The sequence below is a fragment of the Eptatretus burgeri genome, chromosome 11 (assembly GCF_056783735.1).
Source record: "Eptatretus burgeri isolate ZD-2024b chromosome 11, Ebu_testis_v1, whole genome shotgun sequence".
Classification (NCBI taxonomy): domain Eukaryota; kingdom Metazoa; phylum Chordata; class Myxini; order Myxiniformes; family Myxinidae; genus Eptatretus; species Eptatretus burgeri.
Window position 1 is genome coordinate 98,269,787 of NC_140971.1, and position 14,692 is coordinate 98,284,478.

General features: G+C 35.5%; 2 protein-coding genes across 12 annotated transcripts in view; both read right to left on the reverse strand.

Annotated features, from left to right (window-relative positions):
- The window catches only part of ABCC12 (ATP binding cassette subfamily C member 12), a 192,921-nt gene that overhangs the window by 37,883 nt on the left and 140,346 nt on the right, over positions 1-14,692 (reverse strand). The window lies entirely within an intron of this gene.
- Positions 1,082-7,492, reverse strand: LOC147017734 (uncharacterized). Its single transcript, XM_085847610.1, has 3 exons — positions 2,497-7,492; positions 2,235-2,399; positions 1,082-2,137 (listed from the first exon to the last, which is right to left on the reverse strand). The coding sequence occupies exons 1-3, from the start codon at positions 2,587-2,589 to the stop codon at positions 1,607-1,609; spliced, it is 789 nt and encodes a 262-aa protein (XP_085703736.1). The 5' UTR covers positions 2,590-7,492; the 3' UTR covers positions 1,082-1,606.

Sequence of the window (14,692 nt, forward strand, 5' to 3'; positions counted from 1 at the left end):
CCTTTAAAAAACAAAACAGGTAATACTCTTATGTTAGCTTTTCAACAGATATTTAATAAAAGTAAGAGAAAACCTAAGAAATTGTGGACTGATGAGGGTAGAGAGTTTTATAACAAGACATTTATGAATTTTCTAAAAAATAACAGTATTACATTATACAGTACCTTTAATGAAGGGAAGGCAGTTGTTGTTGAACGTTTTAATCGTACCTTAAAAGAGAGACTATATAAAAAATTCACACAACTCGGTTCACAACAATGGTCATCTTTTATTCAGGATATTGTGGATAAGTATAATGACACGATTCACACGTCAACGAATATGAAGCCATCAGAAACATTTACAAAATTAAAATATGAAAAAGAGATTAATGTCAGAAAACCTAAGTTCAAAGTTGGTGATATCGTAAGAATATATAGGTGGAAATCTCATTTTGAAAAGGGTTTTACTGAACGATGGACGAAAGAACTTTTTAAAATTGTTGATGTAATAGATACAGTTCCTTGGACTTATAAAATATATGATTTGGAAGGGGAAGAGATTTTAGGTTCATTTTATTCACAGGAATTACAAAAGACAAAACTAAGCAGATAATACACCTTTGTGGACACTCGAGGGCCAAGTCCGAGGTGTATAACAGTATATAATGTGTGTCAAGGGGGACGTTCTTAGATCTGTGAACCCCAAACACAGAATCCTCAACTGAATAGTCAAGGTTTAACTTTTGTTTGTGTGTGTGTGTGTAATGGGAGCAATAGGTTGGCGCTTCACTCCCTCCTACTATACACCGTTGTGGACACTCGAGGGCCAAGTCCGAGGTGTATAACAGTATATAATGTGTGTCAAGGGGGACGTTCTTAGATCTGTGAACCCCAAACACAGAATCCTCAACTGAATAGTCAAGGCTTAACTTTTGTTTGTTGATGTGTATGTGTGTGTGTGTCCCAACCCTCACATTCAAAATCTCAACCCCAACCCTCACATTCAAAATCTCAACCCCAACTCAATCCTCGCCCAACACAATGTCTTTTTCAAAATGAGATTTCCACCTATATATATATATATTTTTACGTTTTTTTCTTCTTCCAATTCTGTCTTTTAAGGCTTTCAGGTTTGATGACGTAGAAAGGGGGAGTAAGCCTGCACTTTCTTCCCAGAACTTTCTTGATCTTGCTCCCATCAAGCACCATCCGACAAAGAACTACATCGATAGGTTTAGATCCCAAAGAGTGATAGCAACTCCAAAAGTCTCCAAAATATAAATAAATAAAATAATAATAATAATAAATAAATAAATAAATAAATAAAAGCCCCCAAAAAAGTTTCAAGTGTCCAACATAAACCCAACTTTCCAAGTCTTCAAGGTATAACCACATTCCCGTTGAGTTTCCAAGATATGTATCACATTGTGAGTTATCAATCCAGAACCCACATTTCAAGTATTCAAAGTAAAACCAACTTACAAAGTCTCTTAAGGATAACTCATTTACTGATTTTTTCAAAATTTGTGAGTCTCCAAGGTAGGCCCCATATTTAGAACCATCTTGGCAGAACCCTTTTCCTGAGTCTCCAAGGTAGTTATTTAAACCATCAAGGCAGAACTCATTTACTGATTTTTCAAAATTTGTGAGTCTCCAAGGTAGGCCCCATATTTAGAACCATCTTGGCAGAACCCTTTTCCTGAGTCTCCAAGGTAGTTATTTAAACCATCAAGGCAGAACTCATTTACTGATTTTTTCAAAATTTGTGAGTCTCCAAGGTAGGCCCCATATTTAGAACCATCTTGGCAAAACCCTTTTCCTGAGTCTCCAAGGTAGTTATTTAAACCATCAAGGCAGAACTCATTTACTGATTTTTTCAAAATTTGTGAGTCTCCAAGGTAAAACTTGTATTCTGGCTCATCAAGGTATAACTTGTTCAGTGGGTATTGTCTTGATAACTCACAATGAGTACTATTGCTGTAAAACTCTTTTTCAGGATTTTGCTGGTCTCCAAGGTATAACTCTTTGGTTGGGTCATCAAGGACGAACTCGTTCTGTGGGTCTTGGTCGCTCATAAGGTCTTCAACCAAGCCAACAATTTCGCCCCAAGTTGTAGCAAAAGCAGTATTTTCATTTCGTATTTCAGACACAATTTCCTGTGAGAGAAAATAATAATGTATTAATTAAGTTATTTAATTATTAAATGAGTATGCTTCAATCAAAGTTTGAAAATAGGAAAATAAAAAATCTTACCTCAATAGATAAGAGGTTTGAATCCAGTTCATCAACTTGAAGGTTTAGTTCCATAGAAGACAGAGAGTTCCAAGGAACACCAAAGTCATCCCACTCAAGGTCTTCAACCAAGCCAACAATTTCCCCCCAAGTTGTAGCAAAAGCAGTATTTTCAGATACAATTTCCTGTGAGAGAAAATAATAATGTATTAATTAAGTTATTTAATTAATAAATGAGTATGCTTCAATCAAAGTTTGAAAATAGGAAAATAAAAAATCTTACCTCAATAGATAAGAGGTTTGAATCCAGTTCATCAACTTGAAGGTTTAGTTCCATAGAAGACAGAGAGTTTGAGACAAGCACACAGAACACCATTGCCAGCAAGAACAAATGTTTAAAATGGAGCCTGGGTTTGAAGCTTTTATAGAGAAAGACTGGTGGGTGTGGTTTCCTTTGGAAATTCCCTGGGCAAGCCTAGGCAAGCCTTCATTGGGAAATTTTTCAAAACCATAACATCCTGTAATTTTCTAGTGATTTCTTTGTGAGTCAGAGATGAACTGGAAATGATGTAAGAGTGGGCGGGGCTTAGCAAAAGTAGGCGGAGCTTAGGAAAAGTGGGCGTGGCTTAGAAAAAATACCTTATGAAAAGTGGGCGGAGCTTAGCAAAAGTGGGCGGGGCTTAGGAAAAGTGGGCGTGGCTTAGAAAAAAATACCTCATGAAAAGTGGGCGGAGCTTAGCAAAAGTGGGCGGGGCTTAGGAAAAGTGGGCGTGGCTTATTGAATACCTTGTGGAAAGTGGGCGGGGCTTAACAAAAGTGGGCGGGGCTTAGCAAAAGTGGGCGTGGCTTAGAAAAATACCTTATGAAAAGTGGGCGGAGCTTAGCAAAAGTGGGCGGGGCTTAGCAAAAGTGGGCGGGGCTTATTGAATACCTTGTGGAAAGTGGGCGGGGCTTAACAAAAGTGGGCGGGGCTTAAAGAAAAGTGGGCGGGGCTTAACAAAAAATAACCTGTGGCTCAGGAGGTGGTCAAACAAGAGCATTAAGAGAAGTTTATCATTTCGTAATGGCACAAATGGGGTATCTTAAAAAATATAAAGATTCAAATGTTTTGTTTGTCAATATTTTAGATGGGGATTATTGTGCAAAGAAAATTAAACTATTGAAGGAATTTGAGAATGAACAAATCTTTATAGGTTCAATGAGTGAGCTGTTCAACCCTCAGGTGTTCAATTCAATGAGGTTCAACCTCCAGGTTAAAAGGGGAGACAAATAAATATACCTTGGGATAAAAAGGGGATTTATTTTTAGGGAAAAAAAATATAAATCGCTGAAAATCCCCCATTCATTTACATGGGGAAAAGTGAGCCAGAATCAGTATTCTTACCCTACTATTATCAATATAAGTGAAAGCATAAGACTTCGATCTCAATCCTATAAATTCACTCATGACCTTCCCACCCAATTCATCTTTAAACTTACCAATAACCTTTTTATTCTTTGATGAAAACAACACATCACCTGACTTATAATTACTTGTATCATATATATCAATATTATCAATCATATCCTCATACACATCACTTGTCTTAATTTCTAATACTAGTACGTGCCCGTAAAAAAAAAAAAAAAATAATAATAAATAAATATTCCAACCGTGAGCAACAAACAACAACCACACAGGCCGTTTCTTCACTCTCGCGTGCCCGTACGTGCGTGGCGCGGAAGTTCGCATATCACAGTTACGATGATTCGCAATTTAGGTTTTAATGGCCAATTATTCAATTAGTGCCAACGTATTTTGCCTTTTCGCAATGTCATCGCAAGGAAAAACAAAAAGAGAAGAGAAAAGAAAAAAAATTACTTCCTGGTTCGGAGCATACCAGCACTCTGATGTTACTGAAATTTATGCACCGTCTCATATGAAAACGATCATAACTTGCGGCATTGTGTTTATTTATAAATACGCAAAAGAAATCGAGAAATTATTAGAATACACGAAGTCATCACTCTCCGGAAGTCTGTACGTTGTAACCCGTAATGGGGACCGCAGATGAGCTTCCCTTCCCCATCGGCCATGCCCACGCAACAACATGTGTTGTCATTGGTTTGGTAAATAAATGGCCATAACTTGGGAAGCACTTGTCCGATTAATATCAAACTTTGAAAAGGCACATCCTCAGGGCCCCAGCAATATATCTGGCAAGTTTCAATTAGATCAGACCAGCGGTTGTCGAGAAACAGTGGTCAGAGACACACACAGATTGCTGGAATTATAGATAGATAAAACTATCTGTATCCATATATAACAGACACATTATCCTTATACCATGATTTAAAATTATTATAGTAATTGTCATACATTAACAACTTTGACAAGTCAAGAATTGGTGTTCCTATATAAATAGGTTTATCCATTTCAATACTCTTTTTTTCTCAAATGAATAGCACAAAAGTTCTCTGAAAATACCTCCACCCGTTCAAAACATGGTCGATTAATTAACTTCAAAGCCTGTTTCCAAGATGCAGCAAGTCTTATGTTTTGTCGAATCCTAACATTTTCCATAGCCTTTCCAAATACAGCATTATCATTAATTTATAAAAGTCCTTCTCAAAATCTGGTTTTGCTTCTGTTCTCCTTTTTGTATTAAAATCAATATACTTCTTTAACCAATGACTTTGTTTAAATTTCAAAATCCTATGAATTTTCCTCACTCTCAACCCAGCAGATAAATATTGCCTGAAGTTCCTTTGATGCAAAACATAACTTTCTTTATCATTTAATGTAGTAAGTAGTTTTCTGTAGATTTTCCTTTCATATTAATGACTGTTGGTAATCACTTAACCATTCTTTTCTTGGACTTTCTTTATCAGGGGCATAAAGTAGGTCTTTATGTTTGTTATGAAGTTCTTCTGGATATTTTAAATCAACCTCAAAATAATATCCAACTTCAACTTCATCCAATTCTTTTTGAGAGGAGACAACAATGTCTTGTAAAACTTTTTCATAATGTTTTTCCTTAACCCATTTAAAGTTTTCCAGAAGGTAAAGATGGAGACATAACCCACTCATACAAATTGTTAGCATCATAATACATCAGGTAAGCGTTGTCCTCATTCTTATGATAATTAGGAAGATATTTGTTATTTGCTTTAGCATATCTCTTGGAACATACTTGAGATATTCCTCCTCTTTTAGCCTTCTCTATCATTAAAAGCATATCTATATCACTGATTAATTGCAGATTCTGTTTTGTAATTTTTAACATAACACTCCAATCCAAACCAGGGGGCTGTGTAATAGTGAGGGGGGTCTCATCCATAAGAATTTTTATTATGACAGACTGTTCCAAAAGTTTCAAACAGATCAGCCAAAAACAATACATCAGTTTTAAGATACAAATCATGATATTCTCCAAGATTTTTGATATTAAACTTCTCCCAAACCTTTTTAGCTTGTATATAATCTCCATCGGAAATACGAGTTTCATTCAACTTGCGATAGAAACTCTCCCTTGAAGGAAGTTGTGTTTCTTTAAACCTCTCAAATGAATCCATATAGTCATACGGATTTATTCCCTTTTGTGATAAGAGATCAATCTCTTCTTGATTTGAGAAATTTTATTTAAAATTTGGAAAGTTTTTAATATTTGATGCTAAGTTAGATAATGGACTTGCCATAAACTTGAATGTGTCAAGAAATCTGATGTGGGTTATGGGGGATATATGAATTGGTTTTGTGAATGAGATGTATTTTTGATCTGTGTTAGGAATGGCAGAAATATCTCCAGATGTCTTTGAAAGTTCATTTATAAATAGATGTGTGTCATAGTCAGCATTGTTGTGAAGAAAGACAGGAATAATGTTTAGGTGCTTGTAACTAAGATAACAACGGGAATGAGCTGGACCTCTATATTTTCCAGTAAGATGACAATGATCCCTAACTTTGACCTCTCCCTCAATTTTCTCCTCATAAATATGACAGCTACTGTTCTTTCTAAATTCCTTTCTCTCTCCCTTTGTTAATGACATTGGTTTATAGGTTTTAACCATTATTTCTCTTCGTCTGATACAGTCTTTTTCCAATCGTCTTACAAACTCCTCTGAGGCATCTTCTCCTCTATAAAGTTCTAACTTGTTTTATTGATCACCAACAGATGATTTGATATAATAACAGAAACCACAAGGAGTATGTTTTTGATATTTATTTGTGTATGATTTATTTGGATTTGGAGAAACAGTATCTATCTTTTCAAGGATACTTTTAAAATCAGCATATATCACAAACGGATCTTTTATCGATTTGTTAAAATCTTTTAATGATATGTTTGAGCCTGCTTTTGGTAAATTTATTACAGTTGATTTATGATTATTACAATATTTTGAATGTTGATTTAATAGTTCTTTTGTATGAGAGGAGTTGAGACATCTGTTACAAGAATACGTTTTACATTTTCTCTTGTATAGTGGTGATTTGGTTAATCTCGAGAAATTTTTTGATGAAAGCATTAAGTTATTTTTCCTCTGAAGTAAAGCGGATAAGGTCAATGTGTGTTTCATCATTTTTATAGTTGTTTAAAATTTTTTATATCAGAACTTTGTTTGTATCCGTTAATCCATATACATTAACAGATAGATTATTCATTTTCTCAAATTTAGGAATATCTCTCAATGACATTGGAAAATTTAAATCTTTAATATTTAATGTATTCTTGTATTTCTTGTAATGTTCAACCCTTCCAGGTTTCCATTGTGGAGGATGAAAGTGAGCACGAAGACCATGGAAAACATTTATTATCGTTGTTTTGAATATTACCCACTGTTTATTTAAGTTTTATCTCTTTTGGTAAGTCAATATAAGAAGAAGCTTGAAGAGGATCTGATTTTAAGATGTGTATATCTAAAAAGATTATTTTTGTAATAGCAAATCCACCACCGACTACAGTGTTATGAACATGTTCTTGTCTCTGGAGTTCATCGTAAACATCACATCTTACAAAATCTTGAAATGATGAGATAAAGTGAGGGTTTGTTCTCATATAGGGAGTAGTTTCACCGTCTTGTCTTAACATTTTCAATTTTATTCCCATATAAAACTTAAAAGTTTTCATTTCACTTAATGTGTTTTTAATTATAGTTTCAATACTTTGTTTAACCATATCAACAGCTTCAATGATTGAAGATGGTCCAGGGTCTTGAAAGCGAAACAATCTTATTTTTATATGTCCTTTAAATGTGCCATCAGTGTTTTCAATGGATAATTTAGTGGCACCTTCCCTTTCTTCATTCTTCTTGTGTTTGCGTGATTGAAGGTGTTTTTTTATCTTTTTAATTATCACATCATTATCACATCTATCACAATGTTTTGTTTCTTGGTCAAGTGGAGATATTTGTCTGAAAAGATTGAATGTGTGTTTGTTGGTTTGAAGGTGTTTTTTTATAACATATATATATATATATATATATATATATATATATATATATATATATATATATATATATATATATATATATATATATATATACAGTAAGTCCTCGCTAACCGGAAGTTTGCATATCGTAGTTTCGATTTTTCGTAATTTAGTTTTAATGACCAATTTTTCAATTATCGCAAACATTTTATGCCTATCGTAATGTCATTGCAAGGAAAAACGCAAAAAAAAGTTTCAAACTGCCTGCAAAAAACAACAATCACACAGGATGCGCATAAACACACTTTCACTTTACTGCGCAAGTACTGTATGCTGTACTGTACGTATTCTCTTCACGCTCGCCTGCATACCTTCCAGTATGAATCCCAAGCGACCCGCAAGTCTTTTGCCGAGCACACCTCGTTTCAAGCGACAAGGAAAGGCTGTCACATTGAAGGTGAAATTGGATATAATTAAAAGACATGAACGAGGTGAAGGGACAACGGAAATCGGCCGTGTGCAGCAATCGCTGCATCGACTGTACATTCGATCGTTCAAAGTTCGGCAAAGATAAAGAAAATATCACAGATTGCGACCAGTTCGAGTGCAACGACACTAACGAGAATGAGAGATGGTGCCATGCACAATATGAAGCATTTATTATGTGTGTGGATAGAAGATCAAACTAAACGTCGCATGCCTTTATCTCTTGCTGTGATACAAGAAAAAGCGCGTCGTTTGTTAGGGCATTGACCCACGATTACGTGATCAATTACTTCTCCAATCATGTTGAGAAGTATCTCCAAGGAGAACAACATTGACAACAAATCTTTGCTACTTGTAGACAATGCTCCTGCCCATCCTCAGCAAATGGAAGACTGGTGTGAAAACGTGCAGGTAGTATTTTTACCACCAAATACTACCTCACTTTTACAGCCTATGGATCAGGGAGTTATTGCTGCTTTTAAAGCCTATTATGTTAAGCATACCATGCTGCAGCTTATAAAAAACTGATAAGGACAAGCTATCAATCAAGGAGTTTTGGCGAACATACAACATAAAAATGGCTTTGGAAAACATTGAGGATTCATGGGCGGAGGCGAGTGCCTCCACAATGAACGCTGTGTGAAAGAAAGTGTGGCCCGAGTGTGTCCACAATTTCACTGGGTTTGCTGATGTTCCGTTGATTACAAGTCAAATTGTAGACCTGGCGCAGGAGGTTGGTTTGAAGAGGTTGACGAAGAGGACGTGGATGACTTACTGGAGTCTCATGCAGAACCCTTAAGCAATGAAGATCTTATGGAGTTGGAACAGCAGTGGGCTCTTGAGGAAGAAGAAGATGCTGTGACACCTTCATCCGAGCATCTCACCATGAAAAACCTCAGCCAAATCCTCAGCTCGTTTGAAAGTGCCACAGAATTTGTTATCGAGCAAGATCCAAATCTTGAAAGGAGCACTGATTTTAGCTGTGTTGTTTATGATGCCCTTTGTTGCTGCAAGGAACGTTCTGCAGCAAAGAAAAAGAAAGCCATCCAGCCCACTCTCCATGCATTTTTCAAGCCAAAAGATGCAGCACCAACTCCATCCACTATCCAGGATGCTCCTGCAACCAGCTGCCAAGAGACCGTTCCTGCTGGTGAAGAAAGTGACAGCACAGTGTCAAGTGAAGAGGGGGACGATTCTGCCACTCCGCAAGTGTGATTTGTCCACCGCAATCAACTCCGTTCCTCCAGCCTCGGGGTAAATCTCCACGACTCGAGGAGTGTGTTTTGTTTATTTGTGTTTATGTCCAAAAAATTCCGAGCCAAAAACACATCCCCCCTTTAACACATTGGTTTCTATGGGAAAATATGTTTTGTTTAACACAGTTTCGCTTATCTTAAGGTTTTCCAGGAACGCAACGCTTGTGAAAAGCGAGGACTTACTGTGTGTGTGTATATATATATATATATATATATATATATATATATATATATATATATATATATATATATATATATATATATATATATATATATATATATATATATATATATATATATATATATATATATATATTCATGATTACAAACGTCGCAGTATGTATTTACCATATTTATATAACAAAACTTTGCTGAAAATAAAATTTTCTTCATGAAAATTCCGTTTAATTTATAGGTGAATCTGTGCTTAAAACAATTTTATCCTCCAACTTTTTCACTTAATAAATACAATGTATCAAGACACAAAAAACAAGTTTTAATCAATCTCTTCACTTGTAAAAGAAACTGAGAAATATGTCGAGGATGTAAAATTGAATAAAGATAAATATCACAACCATTGGATAAAAACAATTATGGTGAATAATATGAGTTCTTCAATTTCCATCAGTGGAAGGGCTTTTCGTATTTTGTACATCAATTAAAGTAGCTAGAACAAAATTTCTCCTCTCCTTCTGGCAATATATTCAAAACTAGAAAAAGCAATGAAACAAGAAAAAGTATGAAAAAATAAAAACCTTATTTATCGCTACTTGACCTTTATAATTCAGTGAGTGATATTTTCCAATAAATAAACTGAAGCTTTAGAAAGAAAACATAAGACCATCTGTAATATGCAAGGAGAAATTTATATTTTTTTCACCAACCCAAAAGATGTAAATCCTGATGAAATAAAGGATGTTAATATATCAGGTGAAATGACATTTCGTTCAATAGTAGTTTAGGACTATTTTAAAATTACCTTTAATATAAAAAAATGTTGTCGTTGAATCTGTTAATGAAAAAAAAGTATATAGATATCGATGGTAATGTTTTTTCTACTGATTAAATAAGAGTCGTTATTCAACTGAAGACTTTGAAGATTATGAGAGTGATGATAGTATCTCTGTTGGAACAGAAGACAGTTATGATAACGAGAGTTTGTGTTCAAACGATAGTTATGAAAGTAGTTTTATAGATGATTGTGAAGGCACCAATGAAAGTTCCGAAGATGATACCGAAGATGAATTTTATTTGAAGTAAAGTATTATTTTATAAATATGAATAGTTTACGAGAAGTTGAGCCTCTTGAATTTCCTGATGCTCCACATGACAAATTTGAGAATTGTCCTGCATGTGAAAGACGGGGATTAAACACAGAGTCAAAAGCCTATAAACAATGTATATTCTGTGATTATCTTCTAATTAATGATAATAAAAATATAAAAAGGGATATAATTCTTTGAGATTTACACCAAAAATGAATTACTTTCCAAGATTGATTCGAGAAATGAATGTAAAGTATGAGGGTGAAAATACACCTTTTCTTACAAGAGAAGAGACAACAAATGACGGTCATGTTTTGTGGATCGATGATTTATATTATTAACGATTGTCACTTTCAGGGATATATCAACACAAGATATTGTATAATTAAAATAATGGATTATCTTGAAATTAAACCTGAACTTAGGATAAAACAGAGTTTCTAAAAAAGCCAATAAAAAAATTAAATAACCTGTTTTCCAAATATATAAATGAATGATTTTTTACCCATTTGGGAAAATAAAATAGAATTTAACAACCATAAAAATCTTCCAAATTCATTAAGATGTCTCATCGTTGGTTCAAGTGGATGTGGAAAAACCTGCTTACTTTTAAAGATGCTCCTTACTCCCAACTTTTTAGATTATGATAATTTAATAATTTTCACAAAGTCAAGTTTTCAACCTGAGTATCAACTACTCTCATGAGGTTTTAATGCTGGTCTTCAAAAAGAAGATATAATTGGTTTATATAAACTTCAAAACAAACGAAATGATTACAACATTGAAGATATAATACAACTATTTTGTGATACACAGAGATATAAAAAGAAATCAAAGCCGATAACTTGTATTCTTAGTGATAATGCAGATGATGTACCTTCTCCCAAAGATTTGGATAAATCAAAAAAGAGCCTCGTTATCTTTGATGATTGTGTTAATGAGAGAAACCAAACGGTAATGGATCGCTACTTCACAAGAGGGAGACATTCTTCTTGTAATTGTATTTATCTTTGTCAATCATACTTTCAACTCCCTCGTCACTCAATAAGAAACAATGCTTGTACTTTTATTTTATTCAAGTTAAATTCAATAGATATAAACAATTTTTGGAGAGACAATTGTTCTACATTATGAAGTAAAAAGGAATTTGGTGATAATATAAAGCACACGACTGAAACATATAAATATATTGTTGTGAAACAAGATGAGATATTAAGGGATATATTTTATAAACAATTACATATATCAATGGCAACTATTATTATAAATCTTGTGGGTAAATCTGCTTCTGGAAAAAAACTTTTATAAATCAAGGTTCTTGAATAGAACAAATGAAGATATTGTAAATTTTCTAAAAAACCACCATGTGATTCGTATTGTATCTACAACAACCAGAGCAATGCGACCAGGAGAAGTCTAAGGTGAAGATTATTACTATATTTCAGTAGAGGAACATATACGATTGAGGAATGAAGGTCAAATATTTGAGGAGGTTTCTCTTGGTACAACAAAATATTCACATTGTAAGAGTGAGTTAAAGAAACTAAAATCTGGTGGTCTTGGGATATTAAAAACTAATCCAGAAGGAATGAGACAAATTATTAAACATCTGAGTGGTAATGGAGTTAAGATTTTATCATTCGGTTTTGATGTTGATGAAGGAACTCAACGCAAACGTATGAAAAGCAGAGATACAAGTATTAGTGAAGAAGAAATTACAACTCGTATTAATCTTAAGAAAGAATTTGATGAAATATTTAAAGAAAATGATTTATTTGAACACATCTACTTGAATGATGAAGAGAAAGAAAATTTCCCTGTTGACTTTTATAATTCAGTGAGTGATATTTTCCAATAAATAAATGGATGTGAAAGAAAGAACAAGATGATTTAAGGAACATCAAGAATTGGTTTCAAAAGTTGTAAAACAACAGGAGGACATAAAGAAGAAACGCAGACAGAAACTAACTGGTGAAGAAGCATTTGAAAGAAAATTAGAGAAATTTTTTAAACCACTTTTAAAAACTTCCCAAGAAAAAAATTATAGATGCTTCCACAGTTCCCACAATAGGATATACTAAAAAATACTTCAAATGTTAAAAGATTTTAGTCAAATGACGGAGGAAGAATTAGAACATTTCGGAGAATTAAAATAATCCTTCATCATCATATTCTATTGAAATTGAAGAACTCATTATTCACCATAATTGTTTTTATCCAAGAGTTGTTATATTTTTCTTTATTCAATTTTACATCCTCGACATATTTCTCAGTACCTTTTACAAATGAAGAGATTGATTGAAACTTGTCTTTTGTGTCTTGATACATTGTATTTATTAAGTGAAAAAAGTTGGAGGATAAAATGGTTTTAAGCACAGATTCACCTATAAAATAAACGAAATTTTCATCAAGAAAATATTAAGAAAATATTAAGAAAATAAAAAGAAAAGAAAAAAATAAGCAAAGTTTTGTTATGTAAATATGGTGAATACAACGTACTATGACGTTTGTAATCATGAATATATATATATATATATATATATATATATATATATATATATATATATATATATATATATATATATATATATATATATATATATATATATATATTGGTACGGCTGTGGAAATTCGAAAACCACCATTCAGGTCCCGTAGGTGAGATAACTCTAAGTACATGTGTAGTTAGCCCCAAACCCGTTGTTTAGAGGGAATTTATGTGATTCATTCGGGCTGCGATGCTTTGAGATAGCCGTTTTTCTGTTCTATCTTTATTTTGAACCAACCACGTCTCAACCGCCATAACCATCAAACCACCACCGATAAACCCTCCACCACCCTCACCTCTCTCCTTCTACGGCCATTCCCGCATCACCTGTGAACAATGAGCGTCGGGCTGTCTTGGGCTCGTTCAAGATACGCACTGAGCCACGAGTGCAAATAGCGGCCTTTCCGAGGGAGAATTCAGATCAAGAATGCTACACTCCCACTTCTGATCCGTCCAATCAGCAAGCACGGAGCGGCTTGGCCCCGCCTCCAGGCGCGTCTGTGTGAAATCCATATATGCAAATTTTAGGATCCGGGGAGGTTCACGCCCACTTTTCCTCCGTCCAATTGGCAAGCGAGGCTCCGTCCCCGAGGTCATTCTGATCCGGATATTTGCATATTGTTTCTACTGCCGGCCTATAAAACGGCGAGGACCAGGCAAATCGTGGCAGAGTCAGTTTTGGTGAGAGAGTCAGTTTTTGGTTGGAGGGCAGAGTGTTGCAGAGAGTGGAGTCGGGTGGCGAAGGCATCGAGTTGGGTTCTGCAGTTGGCTGAGGATAGTTGTGGGAAGAGGCCAAGGAGCTCGGGTCCGAGGCGAGAAGGACGGCGGTCAGCGACGAGGTCGCGGTGGGAGATCGCTCGTCGCGGGACCCAAGCCAGCCAGCCATTCTCCCTCCCCCAGGGCATAAACAATTCCCCCTTTCCCCCGCGCTGAGATAGTGCAACAAAGGGGGCCCCGTTCCCACCCCACTCCAAACGTCGTGCCAACGAAACCCGCGAAGGAGCACGGAGTCAGGGCACAGCCATGCGGCTACATCTGCGGCTCGTCCGCCAACGCGTCACGAGGACGCGGGTATGACCCACCTGGTCTCGCAGACCTGGCCACTCCTTCAGGTCCCGCGCACATATTGGCCTACAGGCCCATCTGCCCCCTTGTCTATGAGGGTGGCTTCTTTCCTTTGCTTTTGAGTAAATGTGTGTTGGCGCCGTCTGTAAAGTAGAACTGCATAAGTGTTGCCGTGTGTGCACGTAGTCGGTAGTAACTCTGTGTCATTGCTTCTTTTGTTTTACTGATATAGTTGCATTTTGACTGTTTGGCTGTATATGTGTACTTTCCGTGTGTCGCGTAAGAAATGTGCATTGTGTGAACCGTTTTCCCGTTTCGCTTCGTCTTTTCTTTATTGACCCTCCATCCTGCTTCACGTAAAGGGTTCGTAGTGGGCTTAATACGCCCGATAATTAATCGGAACCGTCGAGGCCGACGATAACACCGCTCGGTTATCCCGATAGCACGGAAC